Raw genomic sequence first — 23,983 nt, forward strand, 5'->3', positions numbered from 1 at the left:
ACCCGGACGACGCTAGGCCAATTTTGCGTTGCCCAATGGACCTCCCGGTCGCGGCCGGCTGCGACAGAGCCTGGGCTCGAACCCAGAGTCTCTGGTGGCACAGCTAGCCAGTGCCTTACGCTTCGAACACACCGACTGCATCATTGCATCACTGCTGCATAACATTTAGAGCAGCTAGGCAACTATACTGATGCAGGTATCTTTTGCAGATGGTCGCATGCGGTTGGACACATGGAGGAGAGAATCATTTTTGCAGGATTCTCAAAACCGTGTCTTTTTGACACAACTGCTGACAGCTACAGGGACATAAACACAAAACATGCTGCTTGAAGACAACTGTCCACGATAGTAGGATTGCCAGGTCAGTTTAGTAGTGAGCTTGTGCTAGATGTGGCTAGTTAACGTTAGCTAGCTAGCTAACCTAGCCAATGAGGTGTGTGTGTGTGTGTGTGTGTGTGTGTGTGTGTGTGTGTGTGTGTGTGTGTGTGTGTGTGTGTGTGTGTGTGTGTGTGTGTGTGTGTGTGTGTGTGTGTGTGTGTGTGTGTGTGTGTGTGTGTGTGTAAGAAATAGTCATATAAATTATGCTAGTTACTACCCCTGATAACTTTCCCAAATAATCATGTTTGAAAGAGTGTGAGTGTGTATGCTAGATAAATAGTAATAGAAATGGTAGATATTACTGTACCCCTGATAATTTGGTCAGATAACCGTGTGTGTGTGTGTGTGTGTGTGTACAGTAGGTGACATGTTCATGATAGCAATCTAATAACTATAATTATGCTAGGTAATGGTTTGGCTTATCATGTTCATGTCTATGTCGAAGAAGACTGTAGGAGGAAGTGGAGAGGACTCAGGGACAGGTATCAGAGAGAGAGAAGGGCAGAGAAAGAGAAGAAGAGGTCTGGGTCAGCAGCTTCAGGCCAGCAGCCATGGCACGTCTGCCATATTCTTTTCTGGATCCATTTATTGTGCCTATGGCAACGAGTGGCAATTTTACAGCCAGACCCTCTACTACGTCATCCACAAGTGTTGTCGCCACCGGTGCATCAAGACCCTCAACGTCATCTACAAGTGCGACCATCGCCTCCACCCGTGCAGCGAGACCCTCTACAACATCTACATCATCCACAAGTATGACCACCACCGGTGCAGCCATGGAAGATGATGAAATGGAGGAAGCACCTCTGGATCTAGGACCACCTGAGATTATTATGAACCTCACGGAAGTGACCACTGAGGACCTCGTTGAACAGAATGTGGCCGTGGAGACAAACGAGGAGAGAAACAGAGAGGAACAAAGAGGAACAACGTCACACCAGGCGTCATCGGAGGTACCAGCCCCCAGATCCACTCAACTCATTTCAGCAGAGGCTCCTCCAAGCCGTCGAGAGGGATGCAGCCCAACCTGATGCTCACAGGAAAGAGGATGAAGAGACCCTCTTTGCCATGAGCCTGGTGCCAACACTGAAGAGGCTGCCTCAGCAAAGAAAAGCAGCAGTCAAGGATAAAATGTATCAGCTGCTTTTCGAAACCGAGTTCAATGGTACGTTTTTTTTTCTCCACATCACAGGTAGTGTCATAAGTGTTGCGACAGTGAAGTAAAGTAGGTCATTTTTAAAGTAAAGTAGGTCATGTAGGCTAATTGGTATTTCAGATCGAAGTATTAATGAGGCAAATGTATAGCTGTTTCTAGGTTAGAAAATATCCCAAAACAACAGTTTGCTGTCTAAATATTTGCCTGCCATATTCATCTTTTGATCTGAAATACAAATTCCATGAGTAAACAGCAAGTAATACCAACTTTACCACAATGTTCCAATATTTATGCCTCTAACTACACTATACAAGCAGTATTTAGTTAACATAAATCTGACCTTTTATGGTGTTCTATTATGTTAAGCTTGTATGTGTTGTTTTTCTCTTTCCTTCCAGAGATGGAGTCCATTTAGCCGAGCAGCTCACAGGAAGGACAGGAAGAGGAGTTGTCCGGTTGTTGTTTTGACCTCCCTCATTGTACCTTTCTTTTCACACGTCAGTTCCGTTTAAATTCAGTCAATTCATAAAGTAATTTGTTTATAAAGTCTTAGGATAGCATTCATTATTAGTGTTACATAGATTTCTGAATTGAAAGTCATAGATCGGAGAATTCACAGATGCTCTTGTTGATCTCTTACGAGACTAAAGGTCAATATTTCTTTAATTTAAAACCACTTGAAAACCAGAGTGTTGAAACTGTTTGTGAAGTTATGTTCCATTGACTGGTCCATGACGTCCAGGGGCCATTTGTTTGATTAGCTGTGTTACGGCTACATATTGTTTTCTTTTTTTCAGAGACAGAGACACACACCTCTCCTCTCTGTACCTCAGATCTCCAGTGCCCTGCCCTCTCTCTTTATGGCCATGTCGGAAGTTCCCCTACTACGTCTAGGATTTATGAGTAGTCCCTGTATCTATCTGCAGTTGTGCCAAAAATACATGCTCTTGTTGTTCTCTTACAGATTACAGGCTACACATTCATTTATTATAAAAAAAATTACACACACACACACCTGTCATGTTCTTTCCTGTACTTGAATACTTAATAAATTATAATGTTTTCATAGTCAGTTGTTTATTAATATCTCATTTAGACATAATCTGCTTATTTCTTCCCTACACCTTTGCAGATCTAAGACAAGATGAAAGTAAAAACACATTCTCTTCCTAATTAGTTTTTTTCCCACCTGTATTTTGTTAGGCCAGTGAACATGGTGGTAAACTGTACTATTTGTATGGACCCTAGGTTACCCTTTCCCTTTGTTATCATACTAACTGTATGTCGTATAACCTTAATTAGTGCTCCTGCTCACCTGATGTACCATGCCAGGTGTGTATAATACTGACGTAAACGGAGTTAGGGAAGGGGTAAGGTGTGGTCTTTACTCCCAAATGTCACTTAAATATAGCTTCCAAATGAAGAGAGACAATGATACATAAAGTAATCTGCGGAAAAAAATGCAATTTTATGGACACGGTTGGTTCTTAAAATAACCTTTGTGTTATGTGGCTCTTAAAAGAGCTGTTTCACTCCACGGCATACTGCTATGGGACTTCACCTGCTGGCGATGAGAAGTAGGTGGTCAGCTTCTCCCTCACCTGGAGTGCCTGTCTGCGGGCGTTGTTGGCACCTGCCCTGGTGACATCAGGTAGGTGACCATTTGGCGTGCCCATCTCCATCCGGAGCGGCTCCTGGAATGACCTCCGCAGGTAGTTGTGGAGAACACATGTGGCCTTCACGCAGGCATCGACATTTGAGGGGCTGAGACCAGGCACTCTCCGATACATTCTCCACCGGGCTGCCAGAATCCCAAACGCGCATTGCCCTGGAAAGTCGTTTGTTAAAGATCCTTACAGGCTTTGGCAATGGCAGCTGGCGTCCAGCGCAGGGCCTCATGATGTTGGGTCTTAAATGGAAGGCCTCGTCGCCGACGAATAGGTCCCAGGTCTTCAGCCCCAGGGAGTGATGCAGGTGGTGGAATCTCCAGGATGCCATCCTGAAGTGCCTGGCCGAAGGCAGAGTCCCGGAGGGTCCCGCCATCACTTCCCTTGCCGTAAGCACCAACATCGACAACATGGAAACAGTAGATGGCATCTACTACAGCCAAGAGTACAACTGAATATGTACCTTTGTAGTTGTAGAATTGCGAACCTGAGCATGGTGGTGCCTGGATTACTACATGTTTCCCGTCAATGAAGCCAAGACAGTTGGGGAAATTCCACCTCTCCAGGAACTCGGCAACGATGGCCCTCCAGTCTTCCTCCTTGGGGATAGGAATGGATTCACCAACCAGACAGTCCCAAATGGCTTGTGCCACAGAGGGAACAATGCCTGCCACCGTGGACCGTCCAACTCGGAAGCTGAATCCGATGGTCCTGTAGGAGTCCCCTGTCGCCAACAATCTGAAATATAATTCAAATAATGATCAATATTGTGTGTAACTTGAACTCCACCCACATATTATATCTACTCATATAGCTACCTCATTACTGTTTTATTATGCTCTACTATTTATATTGTAACCATCATTAACAATGCCTTGAAACAGTACAATTCAGTCTATGACTATATCATTAAACTGTAGCCCAGGCCAACTCTACTCTTAGAAAGAATGGTACTATCTACTTAAAAGGGTTCTCTGGCTGTCCCCATAGGAGATCCCTTTTTGGTTCCAGGTAGTACCCCTATTGGGTTCCATGTAAAACATTTTCCCCTAAGGGTTATACCTGGAACCAAAAATGGTTATCCTATGGGGAAAGCAGAACGACGCTTTTGGAACCTTTTTCTCGAAGAGTGTATGTGAGTCCAATAAGAATGTAAGGAATGACTAACTGTCTTGAACAACAATGGGTCCTGGAGAAGACTAGCCTACCTTCATCAGGGCAGAAGGCACCTTTCTTTTCATTTGGTAACATTGCATAATTAAAAAAGGATTATAAGTCAACTTTGGGAAAAGTTATAGTCCTAATGAACATTCTGTAAAAGTACATCTGATGTCAAATAGGGACTATTAACTAGAGCCCTTTAGCTAGGTAGGTTGCACATTAAAACAATGTATCAAATATCAATCAATTATGGTATCAAAGGCTTTAAAAATGTACTAGAATGTAGCTTACCGGAGACAAATCGCCAGGCGTTCAACTGGGCTGATGGACTCCCGGTAGATGGTATCCATCCGGGCAATCCTGGCTCCAACCAGCTGGCTTCGGTTCAAACGAAAGTGTGAGCGCTGCGTGTAACAAATCCGGTATCAGGATAAATAAAAAGCAAGGTCTGCTAACTTTCTTTAATTATGTTTAATTAACGCAAACAATAAATGGCAAATGCAATTTTCGTATATACGGGTTCACTGTATCACCATCACCTGTACCGTGATGACGTAGTTCCAACGCGTCTGTTGGCCTATCACAGTAGAGGCTGAGTGCGGTTTAAACTTTGCTCAGCCTATGCTGGCACTCGGACTTGTCCAAGTCCCTTAGTGCTCTCCTCTGTCCGCATCTGGTTGTTGGGTAGATTAGATCCGTCTTGTGTCTCCATCGATTCTACACTCAAACAGTCCCTTATTTGGTATTGTCCAGTGCCCTAACCTCCCTGGTTGGCCTAGAGATATGCACCCCTCCTCTCTCCAGATTGACCACAGCTTGTATAGCCTGTCACTCTGTTGATCAGTCTTTACACACATACACACATCTGCATTGTTTGTGTGTGTGTGTAACAAAACAATATTCATCTTCGTACAATATGGTAGCAGGCTATAGTGCATAAACATAAATCCTAACAAAAGTAACTTCGGAATTCCTCTCCAAACATTCGAAGCTCTTGAATGAGACGGTGGAACTCCCCTGCCTGCTTTCGGGACTTTAACCATCTCTGGAACCACACAGACCTGCGATTTCAGCGCGATCAAGACCACCTTCCTCAACGTTGGTCTCATTGTTGAAAGAGCCTACTCTGCTATCTTGACTATTTATTATTGCATTTCGCTCCAAAACTGTATTTGATGGAAATTATATTATAGGCTCTCACAATTAATTTGTGGATGTCATCGAATAAATAATATACTTGGCAAATAAATGAATAAAAAATGTAAAGAAATTCTCCAGTCAAACTGTTTTTATTATGTAATCCCACATTTTGTTTTACTGGATATGTGTGCAACAAAAACTCAACATTCACATTTTGCTACTTTCTGTCAAGTGTCACGCATACAATTTGATGCATACGTTCGATAAATTGAATGTATGCACCACACAGAACGCACTGCAACTGCCTCTGCAATACAATGGTGCAAGTCAAACGCAGCGTTACATTGGAAATGAATGTACTTCTGGTGAATCGAAACGCCTTCACAGTCGGTGTGTTCGAAGCGTTTGACCACTGCGCCACCAGGGAGGCCGGGGATTTTTATTTTAATGAAATAGTGGTATATGGGTGTAGGGTTAGTTGGTGGTGCAATTTTTTCATTTTCACCCTTTTTATGTGTTCACAAAATGCAACGTGATTGACCACACACTTCCGCACAGTAGGTGGTGGCATGCACAAACAAAATGTGAAAACGCCATGATACCGAAGAAGAAACGGAATTCACTTCCGCTGCTGCCGCAAAGACAGACGAGGGATATCAACCGGTAGACAATACTCTATAGAACAAATATAATTTAAGAGATCGTGGGAAGAATTTTAAATACACTTTTCGAGAATAACACCATCTAAAAACTCCAGTTTTGTGGTCCGTAAAGGTACTGAGAAGGCTAGTTTATCTAACGTTAGATAGGTGAGTTAGCTGGCTAGCTAACTGCTCTCAACGAAAGAGATGGGGACAAGAGCTTGTCGTTTACAAGAGGACCCAGTGCCTTCGGCTTTCGGGAAAGATGGCATCACGCGGGATTCCTATCGACGACCCCGGTGCAATAGGCCCACCAGTCTTATGGTAGACTTTTTGGGGAGTTTTGACGATTCAGAGACCAACCGTAGCCGATCGGAGGAGGGCAGCGATTCGGACATGGGGCAACAGGCGAGCACCGGTGGAAGCCCCGTCGACCACAAGAGCCACCCGTCCATCAGCCCATCATCACCAGCAGAAGACAACAGCGAATGCAAACGCGAGGAAGACTACAATAGCAGTCCTGAGGGTGCTGTAAACGGGGAACATCTGCCTGGAGAGGAGACAGGCCAAGTGCCTCACCGCACTTTCTCTGAACGTTTACCCGGTAATCGACACTCTTCTGGGCGCAACGTCAGCGCAAAATCCGCTTGGATGAGAGGCATCCATCAGCGCCCAGTGTCGGAGGCTTGGATTGGCCTCTACCGTGTCAACAACCGACATGGCAGTAAGTTTATACGAGACCATCCATTTTTTTTGTGTGTGTGTATTGTTTAAGTTGCTGTTCCTATTTTCTCTCGGAGATTTGACAACCATACATTATCACACACACAGTATGAACAAAAACACAGTGAAATTCCCCATTGGTATAGAGCTTGCCAGCTTGTGGTCTGAAAAACTTGAAATTAGTTATATCTGGTTCGTTCAGCCGTTCCTGTAGGGGAAATAAATGGGGGTTGGGGATTTTGGGTCTGGTGTACTGTTCGGTTTATATATATGTTACCCCTTGGCAGCATTATCAGAAAGCACAGCATTGATTTTCACTGCTATGCAGACATTATAAAACTTTACATTTCTGTGTCACCAGATGATTTTAGCTTCATAAATAAATTATTAGACTGTATTAGTGATTTAAATACCTGGGTGGCTCACAACTTCCTCCAGCTAAATCAAGACAAGACTGAGGTACTTATTGTTGGAGCCAAAGCACAGAGAGAGAATCTAGCCGCACATTTTAAATCACAGGCAATAAAGATACAACACCAGGTAAAAAACCTAGGTGTTATTTTATATTCTGAACTAAATTCCGAATCACACGTTAGGATTGTGACCAAAATAGCTTTTTACCACCGAGGAACAGGCTGATACAGAGTGACTCATCCATGCTTTTATTACAAGCAGGCTTGACTACTGAAATGCTCTCCTGTCTGGTCTACCCAAGAAAGCCATTGGTCAACTGCAAAACATACAGAACGCTGCAGCACAGTTACTGACCAGACGGAGAGCACTGCCTGTGAATTTTAAGATTCTTCTATTGGTTTTTAAAGCAATCCACGATTGTGCACCCCAATACATGTAAGACATGCTTTTAAGTTAAGTACCAAGTAGGTCCCTCGGGTCCTCTGCCACTGCCCTTTTAACTATCCCAAAGCCTAGGATCAAGAGGCATGGAGAGGCAGCCTTTAGTTATTAAGCCCCCAGCCTCTGGAATAACCTGCCATTCAGGGTGGCTGAAACTGTGGACATATTTAAAAGAGATCTTAAAACGCAGCTTTTTATAGCTTTGATTTTCCTGAATGTGCTTTTTAGTTGTTCAGTTTGTGTCATTTAGTTTTTTATATTGTGTAGTATATATTTCAGCTTTTATTTTCATTGTTTTGTTAACATTTTTTCCCCTGTAAAGCACATTGCGTTGCATTCTATGTCCGAAATGTGCTGTATAAATTAAGCTTGATTTGATTAGATAAACGCCGAAAATAAGGTCTGAGGTTAACACAGGCCAGGAGGTCTTATACATTTTGTTCTATGAGATAATATCAGTCAGTTAACATGACCGTTATGAATTATGAAGCTTTTATGTGCTTGTTTTCATTACATAAATGCTTCAAAATTCACAAAAAGTGCCGTTAGCTGATTGAACAAAATCTCATAGAACAAAATGTATAAGATCTCCTAAGCCTGTATTTAACTTTTTTTCTGTGTTTATCCAAAAACCCTCAAACCCCCATTAATTTCCCTATAGGCTTTGGCCAAAGAGCCATGGTGAAGTTAGTGCCAACAAAAATACTCCATTCTCTATTAGGCTAGGGCTCAACAATCAGTTCTACGGTGACACAAATTATCCAGGCTTACTACTGAACCTGCATTCTTGGAGGTATGATCTTCTCTCATGCTTACAAGCTACTTGACTTATTACAGCAGAACCCATTGTTTTAAGTTATAACAATCAGGCTGCTGTTAATAGATTAGCTAGCTAATAGAGTAGTACTACAAACTGACTGCGTTGACAATTTCAGAATATAGCACAACCATAAATTCAATTCGAGATTCATCAATGATCTCTCTAACAATAGCCCATGCATCACTCTCAACAAAATCCATTGACTTACGGTAGCTAGGGACGTTTCCAATATGGCCAGTCCCAGACTGAGAGAGATTCTCAGTGTAGACCTATGTTATTCATTAGACAGATGGACAGATGTGGTTGTATATGAGTGAGACCCCTGCCCAAACACGACATTGGATTTATTTTCCCACGCACCATAACACACAAACACAGCGCAGAGCAAGTCTAGGAAATTGGTCAAAGTCCTCATTTGGGCATGGCTGACAGGAGGGCCAGAGAGGAATGTAGGCCGACTGGGCACGCTCTCCCCCATGTCGTCCCATCCCCGAGGCTGGACTCCTCTTCTTATGCGTGATTGCCTGGTCTGGTAGAATGATGATGACTAGAAAACTAATCACGGGTCAGTTGACCTTAATCATTCGTCATGACACAAATGCAAATGTCAACATCTACTGAAGACCAATGGCATGCATGATGGACTAGTTGATTTCATTAGTTGATTTGATCAACTCCCCTCTTTTGTTTTTCTAATGTGTTGTTGTTAAACATGAGTATGTTGTCATCTCCTCCCCAGATATCCGCTGTCCGTTCTGCTCCAAGCCTTTCCCGGGTGGCAGAATTGAGGATCACCTGTTGAGCTGCCTCACATCTCCCCCTCTCCCTTACAACAGTAAGTATCTCTCTTCAGCAGATATACAGTGAGTAATAAAAGAAGGGGGATACCTAGTCAGTTGTACAACTGAATGCATTCAACTGGAATGTGTCTTATGCATTGAACCCAACCTCTCTGAATCGGAGAGTTGCGTGGGGCTGCCTTTAATCGACGTCCAAGTCATCTGCGCCCGGGGAACAGTTGTTGTTGGGGGTAACTGCCATGCAGAACAGCAGATATTTCTACCTTGCCAGCTCGGGGATTCAAACCAGCAACCTTTCAGTTACTGGCCCAACGCTCTTAACCGCTAAGCTACCCCAATATGTTAGGAACATCAAATAAAATCGCAGTATCGACTCGCAATACATATAGAAACGTGAGAATTGCAATACATATCGTATCAGCTAGGGTTAAATATTTTCCAGGTATTTTACAAATGTTCCATTCTGAGAATAAATCACTTTTCACCCGGATAACCCAGTATTTCCCGCCAAAGCCGTAAATGTCATTCAAAAGCATTATAAAGCATATAAATGTCTGGATTTGATTAGAGATTTGATCAGCATGAACATTCAAACCTGATGCTAGCTGAGCCTGATGAGCCATATATTAAATACATTTTCGAGCCATACATTAATGACATTTAATGAGCCCAAGCCCAAATGATTGTGCCGTTATGCAATACATATATGATATAGAATACTGCACATTACGCATGACATAAAAACATAAAAGCCCATAGATGTAGCTAGCTATATGTGCTCTTGGGTAAATAAATTAAACTAACTCCTGTAGGCTCATCTTTTTGAGTGTGAACTGTATTAGTGTACTGTATTGTATTATACTGTATTATATGGACTGGAATTGCGCACATTGTTCAAACCATGATAAAGCAGAAGAAAACATGCGATTCTGGTGCAGCACATGCGGCCTACAAAGTATAGGTTAGCGAATTTGATTTTAATTTTGAAATAAAATAGGGCCTATTTGTATAATTAGGAGGCTGACGCATTTATACCTTTTATAATATTTAGACCTGATGTTATTAGCCTACCTCTTTCTCTATTGTTGCGTCTGAATAAATAACTGCTATAGCTTACCACCATCTCGTGTTCGCATTTCTTTCAAACTACCCATGAGTTCTATTGGCTGCCGTATTTAACATTCAGCAAAAAAGAGTTTGCGTCTCTCTTCAAATTGTCTATTGGTATAAGAAATGCTAAAAAAAAATGATGTCCAGCAAGCTATTCTGGTCTAGTTTTTCCTGCCTGGGACTCCAAGAGCTACGGAGTGTTTTTTAAGGAGAGAGGGCAGTGGAGCACAGGTGCTTGTGTTTTGCTCAAGAGACAGAGGCTATACGTAAGAAGCATATTATGCATAACCCATCATTAATTTGCTAAATATAAGGCTAATACTGCATTGAATATATTGCCTGAAAGAGGTAGGCTAGGACATGTATATCAATCTAGAACAGGATTATGTATTTTGGAAGCAATTTGAATGGAGTTGATGTAGAGTGAGAGAGAGAGAAAGACTGAGAGTGCTCCCGCGTGCACTGATTTAAAGCAACGATATTCGAGTGATAGGCTGTTTTAAAACTCTGCAGCTGCAATTAAAGAATTATTGTCTTACAGTTAAAAAACAAGGTGACCCCCGAAATCCAGATGGAGTTAGGTAAATTAGACACGCATTCGGTCTTTATATTACTGCAGATACTGATGCAATTTTTTTTATGAGATGATACTGTAGGTCTACATGCATTGTGAACTGCGCTCCATACTGAGATGGGCTGTCTGTCCCCACCCTGAGCGTTGATTCATCATGCAGAGGATGTAGAGAAACCATATTTGGATATCGCATATCATTTAACAGTTCCATTTCATGCCATGGTGTTCATATAAATTATTAATTATAATTTACCGGTTTCTCGCAGTTATTTATCTTGGAAAAAGGGAGTGGTTTTGGACGGTAAATCCTGGTAACCGGGTTCCTGCCATTCAACCCTTGTATCGGCAACTAAGTATCGTGATAATATTGTATCGTGAGGTCCTTGGCAATTCCCAGCCCTCCTGTCTTTACATTCACCCAGAGAAAGGGATGACATTGCATGCTAAATGTAATACTGACGTCGGGTCATGGGTGGTGTTATTGTGTAATAGACTGTAATAACACCATAAACTGTGGTCTCAGCGGATGTGCTCAGTATTTTGTCTGTCATTTCTGTGATGTGTGTGGTGGTCTCAGCGGACGTGCTGAGTAAGGACAGCGGTGAGTGTTCCATCTGTCTGGACGAGCTGCAGCAGGGAGAGACCATCGCCCGGCTGGCCTGCCTTTGTGTCTACCACAAGAGGTAATGACACTGAGGATTTAATACACACAATATATCTGTCTCAAATGGAACCCTAGTCCCTATATAGTGTACTTATTTTGACCAGGGCCCCCCATAGGGCTCTGGTCGAAAGTATTTCAAATCAAATTTATTTATATAGCCCTTCTTACATCAGCTGATATCTCAAAGTGCTGTACAGAAACCCAGCCTAAAACCCCAAACAGCAAACAATGCAGGTGTAGAAGCACGGTGGCTAGGAAAAACTCCCTAGAAAGGCCAAAACCTAGGAAGAAACCTAGAGAGGAACCAGGCTATGAGGGGTGGCCAGTCCTCTTCTGGCTGTGCCGGGTGGAGATTATAACAGAACATGGCCAAGATGTTCAAATGTTCATAAATGACCAGCATGGTCAAATAATAATAATCACAGTAGTTGTCGAGGGTGCAGCACCTCAGGAGTAAATGTCAGTTGGCTTTTCATAGCCGATCATTAAGAGTATCTCTACCGCTCCTGCTGTCTCTAGAGTGTTGAAAACAGCAGGTCTGGGACAGGTAGCACGTCCAGTGAACAGGTCAGGGTTCCATAGCCGCAGGCAGAACAGTTGAAACTGGAGCAGCAGCACGGCCAGGTAGACTGGGGACAGCAAGGAGTCTTCATGCCAGGTAGTCCTGAGGCATGGTCCTAGGGCTCAGGTCCTCAGAGAGAGAATGGAAGAAAGAGAGAATTAGAGAGAGCATACTTAAATTCACACAGGACACCGGATAAGACAGGAGAAGTACTCCAGATATAACATACTGACCCTAGCCCCCCGACACTATATAGGGAATAGGGTGCCATTTGGGATGCAGGCATACACGTGGCCCAGTAGGGAAAGTGGTGACATTTCTCACACAGACGAGCACAGATCTGATAATTCATCATAATCTGCTGTACAATTTAATTTGATACTTTTCTATTCTATCTACCAGGAAGCAATTATGCAACTGTGATGCATGGGAAGCATCACATGCATGGGAAGCATGTGATACAATCATGAGTTGTATTCTTTTGAAATCTCATTTAGGACTGTAGCAGTCATGACAATTTGTTAGCTGGTAACTGTCATGCAAATCACCGCCGGTCTCAGGGTAATTGACCGTTAATTAACAAACACTTTAAAGCATCTCTGGGCTTCCACGCATTAAGCCACTGATGCAGACCCTTGGAACGGCTACATTTTTTAAAAGTTTCATAAATCCATTTAATATACACCATCAAATTAAATCAATGATTAAATCCATGATTTATTTTAGGCAGGTCTTAAGAACCTATGATATGAAGAAAATGTATTTCAGAAGAACATAAATACTGATCTGGCAGTTCATTTAGCAGACATGATTTGCTTATAATTCCCATGCCATTATTTCATATTATATCATTTTTATAGTAAGAAGAATACAATTTAAAATAATACAATTGAACATAGCTGCATGAAATAGAAAGGATATTTTCCGCAATCAATTGCAGTGTGTGTGCTCTGTATTGAGCGGTTATAAAAAAGTGATACTTTTTTAACAGGTCCTATATGCTTAATATAGAGTTATTTGGCAACTTTAGTTGTGATCCAAACCTTAGAATGTCTTTGAAAAATCAAAACATATATGGGCTGCATGACGCGAATACTGATGATGTGAAAAAGTCACAAAAAAATGCAGGCGCTATTTTATTACACACATCAAAAAGCTGTTTGAGGAGCTGGCTCTCGCTGCGTGACAGGGGATATTCAAATTCAATCATGAAGTGGTTGATTTGATTTTCAATTGTATTTGCATTAATGTCAGAGTGATTACAGGGACAATGTAGTGCTGAGTACCAGGCCATTTGTGACTTGAGGGCCATTAACAAGTTTGGTTGGCTACTAACAACCATCAGCATCATTTATTTACAGAGAACAGTTTTGGAGTAGCCTAGTTACTGCTATTCAACGGTCACTTGGAATTTGACTGCGGTCATGAACGGTCACTTGGAATTTGACTGCGGTCATGAACGGTCACTTGGAATTTGACTGCGGTCATGAACGGTCACTTGGAATTTGACTGCGGTCATGAACGGTCACTTGGAATTTGACTGTGGTCATAACTCGTGAAGGTGACCGCCAGTGTGGTGGTAATTCGGTCACCATAACAACCCTACTCTTATTTAGTAATATGCCTTCCAGTCTATTTAAAATGTTTATGGTTATTTGCTCACTGCCGATTGTTGTGCAAAATGTCGGCCAAAGAAATCCAGTAATGTTCTCATCCTGCAAGTGATCTTTAATATACACTATATATACAAGTATGTGGACACCCCTTCAAATTTTTTTTTTTTTTGCTATTTCAGCCTGTTGCTGACAGGTGTATAAAATCGAATACACCGCCATGGAATCTCCATAGACAAACATTGGCAGTAGAATGGCCTTACTGAGGAGCTCAGTGACTTTCAACGTGGCACTGTCATAGGATGCCACCTTTCCAACAAGTCAGTTCGTCAAATTTCTTCCCTGCTAGAGCTGCTCCAGTTAACTGTAAGTGCTGTTATTGGGAAGTGGAAACATCTAGGAGCAACAAAGGCTCAGCTGTGAAGTGGTAGGCCACACAAGCTCACAGAACAGGGCCGACAAATGCCGAAGTGCGTCTGTCCTCGGTTGCAACACTCACTACCGAGTTCCGACTGTCTCTGGAAGCAACGTCAGCACAATAACTGTTTGTCGGGAGCTTCATGAAATCGGTTTCCATGTCTGAGCAGCCGCACACAAGCCTAAGATCACCATGCACAATGCCAATCTTCGCCTGGAGAGGTGTAATGTTCGCCGCCATTGGACTCTGGAGCAGTGGTAACGCGTTCTCTGCAACCATCTAGCAGTCTGAAGGATGAATCTGGGTTTGACAGATTCCAGGAGAACACTACCTGCCCCAGATTTTTGACGAGCAGGTGTCCATATGTTCTTTAAAAGTAATTTCCTCACCATCTTAAATAAGCATGCCCCTTTCAAAAAATGTAGAACTAAAAACAGATATAGTCCTTGGTTCACTCCAGACCTGACTGCCCTCGACCAGCACAGAAACATCCTTTGGCGTACTGCACTAGCATCGAATAGTCCCCGCGATATGCAACTTTTTAGGGAAGTTAGGAACCAATACACACACACAGTCTGTTAGGAAAGCAAAGGCTAGCTTTTTCAAACAGAAATTTGCATCCTGCAGCTCTAACTCCCAAAAGATCTGGGACGGTGTAAAGTCCATGGAGAATAAGAGCACCTCCTCCCAGCTGCCCACTGCACTGAGGCTAGGAAACCCTGTCACCGTCGATAAATCCACGATAATCGAGAATTTCAATAAGAATTTCTCTACGGCTGACTTCCACAGCCCCGGCCAACAGCTCCACCCCTCCCCCCACCCCCGCAGCTACTTGCCCAAGCCTCCCCAGCTTCGACTTCACCCAAATCCAGATAGCAGATGTTCTGAAAGAGCTGCAAAACCTGGACCCGTACAAATCAGCTGGGCCAGGCAATCTGGACCCTCTCTTTATAAAATTATCCGCCGCCATTGTTGCAACCCCTATTACTAGTCTTTTCAACCTCTCCTTCGTATCGTCCGAGATTCCTAAAGATTGGAAAGCTGCCGCGGTCATCCCCCTCTTCAAAGGGGTTGACACTCTAGACCCAAACTGTTACAGATCTATATCCATCCTGCCCTGCCTTTCCAAAGTCTTCGAAAGCCAAGTTAACAAACAGATCACTGACCATTTTGAATCCCACCGTACCTTCTCCGCTGTGCAATCCGGTTTCCGAGCTGGTCACGGGTGCACCTCAGCCACGCTGAAGGTACTAAACGATATCATAACCGCCATCGATAAGAGACGGTACTGTGCAGCCGTCTTCATCGACCTGGCCAAGTCTTTCGACTCTGTCAATCACCATATTCTTATCGGCAGACTCAACAGCCTTGGTTTCTCAAATGACTGCCTCGCCTGGTTCACCAACTACTCTGATCGAGTTCTGTGTGTCAAATCGGAGGGCCTGTTGTCCGGACCTCTGGCAGTCTATGGAGGTACCACAGGGTTCAATTCTCGGGCCGACTCTTTTCTCTGTATATATCAATGATGTCGCTCTTGCTACGGGTGATTCCTTGATCCACCTCTACGCAGACGACACCATTCTGTATACATCTGGCCCTTTTTTGGACACTGTGTTAACAAACCTCCAAACGAGCTTCAACGCCATACAACACTCCTTTCGTGGCCTCCAACTGCTCTTAATATGGCTGCAATCCCGTTAACGGGATGATATGACAACAGCCAGTGACAGTGCAGGGCGCCAAATTCAAACACCAGAAATCTCATAATTAAAATTCCTCAAACATACAGTGGGGCAAAAAAGTATTTAGTCAGCCACCAATTGTGCAAGTTCTCCCACTTAAAAAGATAAGAGAGGCCTGTAATTTTCATCATAGGTACACTTCAACTATGACAGACAAAATGAGGGGGGAAAAATCCAGAAAATGACATTGTAGGATTTTTTATGAATTTATTTGCAAATTATGGTGGAAAATAAGTATTTGGTCAATAACAAAAGTTTATCTCAATACTTTGTTATATACCCTTTGTTGGCAATGACAGAGGTCAAACGTTTTCTGTAAGTCTTCACAAGGTTTTCACACACTGTTGCTGGTATTTTTGCCCATTCCTCCATGCAGATCTCCTCTAGAGCAGTGATGTTTTGGGGCTGTTGCTGGGCAACACGGACTTTCAACTCCCTCCAAAGATTTTCTATGGGGTTGAGATCTGGAGACTGGCTAGGCCACTCCAGGACCTTGAAATGCTTCTTACGAAGCCACTCCTTCGTTGCCCGGGCGGTGTGTTTGGGATCATTGTCATGCTGAAAGACCCAGCCACGTTTCATCTTCAATGCCCTTGCTGATGGAAGGAGGTTTTCACTCAAAATCTCACGATACATGGCCCCATTCATTCTTTCCTTTACACGGATCAGTCGTCCTGGTCCCTTTGCAGAAAAACAGCCCCAAAGCATGATGTTTCCACCCCCATGCTTCACAGTAGGTATGGTGTTCTTTGGATGCAACTCAGCATTCTTTGTCCTCCAAACACGACGAGTTGAGTTTTTACCAAAAAGTTCTATTTTGGTTTCATCTGACCATATGACATTCTCCCAATCTTCTTCTGGATCATCCAAATGCTCTCTAGCAAACTTCAGACGGGCCTGGACATGTACACGTCTGGCACTGCAGGATTTGAGTCCCTGGCGGCGTAGTGTGTTACTGATGGTAGGCTTTGTTACTTTGGTCCCAGCTCTCTGCAGGTCATTCACTAGGTCCCCCCGTGTGGTTCTGGGATTTTTGCTCACCGTTCTTGTGATCATTTTGACCCCACGGGGTGAGATCTTGCGTGGAGCCCCAGATCGAGGGAGATTATCAGTGGTCTTGTATGTCTTCCATTTCCTAATAATTGCTCCCACAGTTGATTTCTTCAAACCAAGCTGCTTACCTATTGCAGATTCAGTCTTCCCAGCCTGGTGCAGGTCTACAATCTTGTTTTTGGTGTCCTTTGACAGCTCTTTGGTCTTGGCCATAGTGGAGTTTGGAGTGTGACTGTTTGAGGTTGTGGACAGGTGTCTTTTATACTAATAACAAGTTCAAACAGGTGCCATTAATACAGGTAACAAGTGGAGGACAGAGGAGCCTCTTAAAGAAGTTGTTACAGGTCTGTGAGAGCCAGAAATCTTGCTTGTTTGTAGGTGACCAAATACTTATTTTCCACCAAAATTTGCAAATAAATTCATAAAAAATCCTACAATGTGATTTTCTGGATTTTTTCTCTCATTTTTCTCATTACAGGCCTCTCATCTTTTTAAGTGGGAGAACTTGCACAATTGGTGGCTGACTAAATACTTTTTTGCCCCACTGTAAATATTCTTTTGGTCATTTAGTGTATCACTAAAAGCTCCACTGAAGAATTCTTGTGGTAGCAGCAAACAATGAGCGTCTAATAACCTCATTCTTTTCCCCCCCTGAAAGACCTAACCTTATTATAAGTCATTCACCTCTTTAAGACCAGGAAGTCTCTTGAGGTGTGAACCTCTAGGCGTGTAACCACAACTAGGCATGTGACAAATGGGGAAACATTTCTTTACGTTTAAAATACAATTTTTTTCTTTGTTAAAAAGATAAGAAAACATTTATGAAATTGCATGTGAATTCAAAAGGCACAATATCGTCCTGCATATGACCTCTGGAGGGCAATGCAGCTCCTTTTACTGCAGTCATGGCTACGTCCCTGATCACTCTTCTTTCGTGTGAAGCTGTCTTATGTGTGTTGTTGGGGGCCTGAGCTCCTGCCCGCTACAGTTTGGGTCTCATGGTGCGTCTCATTCAGATGGTTAAGCATTGCACCTGTACTACAATTCTTATAAGTTTGTATTTCACCACCTTCTCATTTAACTTCTGAAAGTATTGCCATACAGGACTTTGCTGCTGTCGCGTGCCTTTCTCTGCTATTTTTCCAACTGTTGATGACGTAGTGGTGGATAGTCAACTCCAAAATAATAGATTCCTCTACTTCTTGCATGTCGACTCCCGGTGTCAACTCCCATTTCTGAGTGTCACGATTCAATTCCACTCACAATCGACTCCTAAGATGTTGTATTTTTGGAACAGAGGAGACTGATTAGTTCCTGTACTTTCGAGAACACAAACACTTCCATATTTCATAGCGAGTTAGCGAAGGAACGGATAGAGAGGGGAGGGGCACGATATAGGCAGGTCGGCCACCAGACAGACCGTCCGAACCGTTCACTAGGCCTATCTATCGGTAATCAAAAGCTGTATCTCGCAATTTCTTGGCTTGCACATGTCTTGCAACTTCATTAAAGCAAGGCCCTATTATCAATGAATAGGCTAGGACAATATTGTTTTATTTGATTTGATTTTGTACTTTTTTCCCCCTTTTTTCCCCCAATTTCGTGATATCCAATTGGTAGTTAGTCTTGTCCCATCGCTGCAACTCCCCTATGGACTCGGGAGAGGTGAAGGTCGAGAGCCGTGCGTCCTCCGAAAACAGGACCCTGCCAAGCCGCGTTGCTTCTTGACACACTGCTCGCTTAACCCGAAAGCCAGCCGCACCAATGTGTCAGAGGAAACACCGTCCAACTCCCCCACAAGGAGTCGCTAGAGCGCGATGGGACAAGGAAATCCCGGTCGGCCAAACCCTCCCCTAACCCGGAAGATGCTGGGCCAATTGTATGCCGCCTCATGGGTCTCCTGGTCACAGCCGGCTGTGACACAGCCTGGGATCGAACCCAGGTCTGCAGTGATGCCTCAAGCACTACGATGCAGTGCCTTAACCTCTCTGGGATATTCGGGACGGTAGCGTCCCACCTCGCCAACAGCCAGTGAAATTGCAGGGCGCCAAATTCAAAACAACAGAAATCCCATAATAAAAATTCCTCAAACATACAAGTATTTTACACCATTTTAAAGATAAACTTGTTTCAGCCACAGTGTCCGATTTTAAAAAGGCTTTACGACGAAAGCACACCAAACGATTATGTTAGGTCAGCACCTAGTCACAGAAAAACACAGCCATTTTTCCAGCCAAAGAGAGGAGTCATAAAAAGCAGAAATAGAGATAAAATTAATTACTAACCTTTGATGATCTTCATCAGATGACACTCATAGGACTTCATGTTACACAATACATGTAGGTTTTGTTCAATAAAGTTCATATCTATATCCAAAAATCTCAGTTTACATTGGCGCGTTATGTTCAGTAATGTTTTGCTTCCAAAACATCCGGTGATTTTGCAGAGAGCCACGTCAATTTACAGAAATACTCATAATAAACATTGCTAAAAGATACAGGTGTTATGCATGGAATTATAGATAAACTTCTCCTTAATGCAACTGCTGTCAGATTTCAAAAAAGCTTTACGGAAAAGCACACCATGCAATAATCTGAGTACGCGCTCAGACACAAAAACAAGCCATACAGATACCCGCCATGTTGTGGAGTCAACAGAAGTCAGAAATAGCATTATAAATATTCACTTACCTTTGATGATCTTCATCAGGAATCCCAGTTCCACAATAAATGTTTGTTTTGTTCGATAAAGTCCATTTATGTCCAAATACCTCCTTTTTGTTTGCGCGTTTAGTACACAAATCCAAACTCAGGAGGCGCGGGCAAGTTCAGGCGAAAGTTCAGACAAAAAGACATAGTACAGTTCGTAGAAACATGTCAAACGAAGTACAGAATAAATCTTTAGGGTGTTTTTATCATAAATCTTCAATAATGTTCCAACCGGAGAATTCCTTTGTCTGTAGAAATGCAATGGAACGCAGCTATGGCACTCTGCCAGACCCCTGACTCAAACGGCTCTTATTCCCCCCTCCTTCACAGTAGAAGCCTCAAACAAGGTTCTAAAGACTGTTGACATCTAGTGGAAGCCTTAGGAAGTGCAATATGACCCCATAGACACTGTATATTTGATAGGCAATGACTTGAAAAACTACAAACCTCAGATTTCCCACTTCCTGGTTGGATTTTTTCTCCGTTTTTTGCCTGCCATATGGGTTCTGTTATACTCACAGACATCATTCAAACAGTTTTAGAAACTTCCGAGTGTTTTCTATCCAAATCTACTAATTATATGCATATTCTAGCTTTTAGGCCTGAGTAGCAGGCAGTTTACTCTGGGCACCTTTTTATCCAAGCTACTCAATACTTCCCCCCAGTCCCAAAGAAGTTAAAATGTTGCACCAGGCTAGGATATTCTACACACAAAAAAACTAAAACTGAACACACATTCGCATCATTAACGAAGAGAACAAGCAGGCGAGGAAGAGAGAGCAGGGGGCAGGCAGAAAGAACTGCATATGTCTTGGTAATCTGTATCTCACATTCACCAAAGTAGCCTAAAGTTTGCCTCTTCATCCCTGGTTCTATAAATATTATTCAACTTTCCCTAGGCCTTAGGGATTTTTTCTAAACGCCAATGATCCCAATTTCCTTTAAACGTTCACACCCCTAACCACAACAAGTGTTTCTAATCATGCTGTCTCACAGTGAGTCAGCTGCACCATGGTCATAGTTAAGTCCCACCCTGGGACCACAGATGGAAGTTAGTTATGTAACTAAAACTGTTTTAATAGACATGTTATGCATGGTCCCTGACAAATAAGTGAATATGTGATAATCAAAAGGGAAAATAGACATTTGTTTCTCTGTCCAGCTGTATTGACTCCTGGGTGAAGGTGAAGACCTGCTGTCCTGAACACCCTTTTGATTGACTCATGGGTCACATGTCCTGCTCAGTGACACACCTGACTCAGGTATGTACGTGTTCATAACCCCATTTGTTCCAACCTCATGATGTCACATTACCCAACTGGGTAGAAGTTAGTGTGGACATGAGTATGTACTTGAATATGAAGAGATTTTTATATGAAGGATTACACATTCCAAATGAGAGGGATGCATCTGTATCTGACATACTTTAGATGTTTACCCCACAGGAGACTGCAATGTATCTACAATTGCAGAAAATATACTACGACAATGATAAATACCAGAGGCAAGCCTCCAAATAACAACACAACCCCACAAGGATGCGACCAACGACCACTTTACCATCTTGGACCTGGTTTAGTCCATTTGAACTCAACGCAGACCACTATAATCACCCCTGGAATAGATGGCACTTCTCCTCTGTCAATGTAGCCAAAACTATAGCCTAAACTGCTGGAGGGGGATATATTATCATACCAGGTTAGCAGTACCCTGAAAGACCTTTGGAACTCAAGGAGAGGAAATGTGTTTCTGTGCTCCCTGCATTCTTCTTACCCTAATGTGGACTATCCATATGGAAAGGTAATGTTATCTTTCCTGATGCTGCAAAACAATATTGTGCAGAGATTCACGTTACAGTGGATAAATGTTTCTGTTCATAAAAAAAAAACAGCCCAGATCCAGAAAAAAAATAATGAATTGATTATGCGTAAATATTGCAATGCATTGTTTTAATAGCCAGATGTTGGAACGCAGGGCTTTATTTTGTGGGTGGGGTTGTTTTAGTGATTAGAGGTGTTTTTCTATTGTCACCATGACACATTTCAGGAGAAGGATGGTGGGTGTGAGTTGATTGTTAAAGGCTGAGCAGGTCAGTTTGTTTGGTTGGTGCTGACACCACTGTATTAGGTCCTTTACTGCAGCGGTAGCAGGTTGTTGATATTTCCATACGGTTGTTTGTGTGCGTGCGATAGCGGTGTGGACGAATGGGGCCAGCTAATGTTGGGATGACACTGCCTGACTGGACCGCAGAAGTGAACTGCAGTCCTCTCACTGGTTGTATACATGAGAGGTGTGTGTGCTTAGTGCCCTGGGTGAAAGCGATAGTTTTAATCATAGTGATACTTTGTTTTTAATCACACAGATACTTTTAGGAACATTGCTACTTTGACATGGCCCTCCTCTGTGAGACCCACCTCGCCTGTTGTGCTGAAGGCATGTGGTGGTGTTTGTGCGTCTTCATGTCCCCCTGCCTCTCTCTAGGGTGTAATCCGGATTGTTGGACCAGGCCCTGTGCGCTAGTCTGGCCATCTGGCTCCCTGCATTCATGTCTGAATGGGAGGAATGATGTATTTAAGGGCATGATTACTCCATGAGGCAGCTGCCTTGCCTATCCCATGATTCCTGTCGCTGGAAGCAAAGAACAGCTGATGGGGTGATTCTTATATTGCCCCACCCCCCTTTCCCCATAAGAGGATTTATAGACATTGTATTATTCCCACTATTATTATTACTACTAAATGTGCTAAACAGATACCGTTGCCTGTGTTTTTGTTGCCTTTGCCTGGTAAGGTTTGTCTGTCCATGCTCCTGTGGTGTAGTGTACTCTGGGGATCAGTGGTGATGCTACAGTGAGCTGATCAGAGCACGGCTGGACTGCTGTTGACCAGCATGAGGATCAGCCCTGTTCAGCATTCCTATTGGATGATATCCCTGAGTTCTTGCCCCACATCCTGCATTCTGAACTGAGGTGCTATGACCTTTCCTGCCCGTAGATGGCAGCCCTGTGCATGTTACTCTTTCGTCCCCCCAAAAATAAGAACTATTCCGCCATACATGTCTGTGTACATGAAACAGTGGTAGGGGATGTGTGTGAAAAAGAGAGAAATTGATCATTAGACATAAATGTTACAATATTTGTGGTGATGATGATGAATAATGATGTTGTGTACTTTTGAGGAGGGAGCGGAGGGGTTGTCAGTGAAAATATTAACAATCTGAAGCCCCAAATATTCCTTTACTTTACTACTCTTTCCTTATAGCTGTGTGGTGCAATACCTCAATTTTTACATATGTTATTACTCGGCAGCATAGCTTTTCTCCAAGGATGATAATTTCTGTATTGCGTTATTTTTGTTAAATCACAGGGTTCTGTCCCTCCTAGACCCTGAGCTTTGTTTAGGTTATTGTTGATATATTGAATGATAATGTTTTTAAGGTCACCATGGTGATATCTGCATCCCAAGATATGGACAATCTGCCTTCTCTCTGGTATAACAGAACAATTCAGTTTATTTATTAAAGTGTACATATGTATTGCAATTCAAAATGGCTTGGTCTTTGTTTGTTCATTATACTGTTTCTAAGCTCCAATCTTTTGTATGTCTCAAAATGGTTTTTATATGTATTTTTTACAATAAATATACTTGTGTGAGCCATGTTTTGTCATTGTCCTTTGTTTGCGTATGTGAGTACTGTAGTGTTCATAAGTGTTTTGTGGAATGTCTGCAATGGTCCTTGCTAAAGAGGTAATGGTGTGACACTCACTTTTATATTATGATTTCTACAGTTAAGTTATTCACCGTAAATGACTATCCTCCATTTTTTTTCTCAACCATGTGAAATTTGGGGGTCAGTTTCACAATTTTGTATATTCCTTACTGGTTGCATTCTTTAGATTTACCAAAGATGGTTACTCAAACCTTTACGAGCACCAGATTACGTTATTGCATTTCCTGTTGTTAGGCCTCTTAACAATTAAAGTACATCCCCTTCTGACTACATTTGTGGAAACTAACAGTGGAGAAACTTTGTGGTTTTCCATTTCCCCAAGCTACAGATCTGAAAATGTATGTTGCTTTGTTCTGTCACACGCTGGGTTTACACAGGCAGCCCAATTCTGATATTTTTATCACGAATTGGTCTTTTGGCCAATCAGATCTGAAAAATATGTGATTGGTCAAAACAATTGGGCGGCCTG

General features: G+C 42.8%; 1 protein-coding gene across 2 annotated transcripts; it reads left to right on the top strand.

The window, feature by feature from the left end:
* The first annotated feature begins 6,116 nt into the window (after positions 1 to 6,116).
* Positions 6,117 to 23,441, top strand: LOC139550453 (E3 ubiquitin-protein ligase znrf1). Of its 2 annotated transcripts, XM_071361371.1 has the most exons (5): positions 6,117 to 6,867; positions 9,281 to 9,376; positions 11,603 to 11,708; positions 20,948 to 21,047; positions 21,231 to 23,441. In XM_071361371.1, exons 1-4 carry the CDS (start codon positions 6,351 to 6,353, stop codon positions 21,003 to 21,005), a joined length of 777 nt encoding a protein of 258 aa, XP_071217472.1. In that variant the 5' UTR covers positions 6,117 to 6,350; the 3' UTR covers positions 21,006 to 21,047; positions 21,231 to 23,441. The 2 variants fall into 2 exon arrangements, with proteins under 2 accessions (XP_071217472.1, XP_071217473.1); XM_071361372.1 differs by lacking the exons at positions 11,603 to 11,708; positions 21,231 to 23,441 and having other exon boundaries at positions 6,205 to 6,867.
* The last annotated feature ends 542 nt before the right edge of the window (positions 23,442 to 23,983 follow it).

The sequence above is a fragment of the Salvelinus alpinus genome, chromosome 23 (assembly GCF_045679555.1).
Source record: "Salvelinus alpinus chromosome 23, SLU_Salpinus.1, whole genome shotgun sequence".
Lineage (NCBI taxonomy): Eukaryota > Metazoa > Chordata > Actinopteri > Salmoniformes > Salmonidae > Salvelinus > Salvelinus alpinus.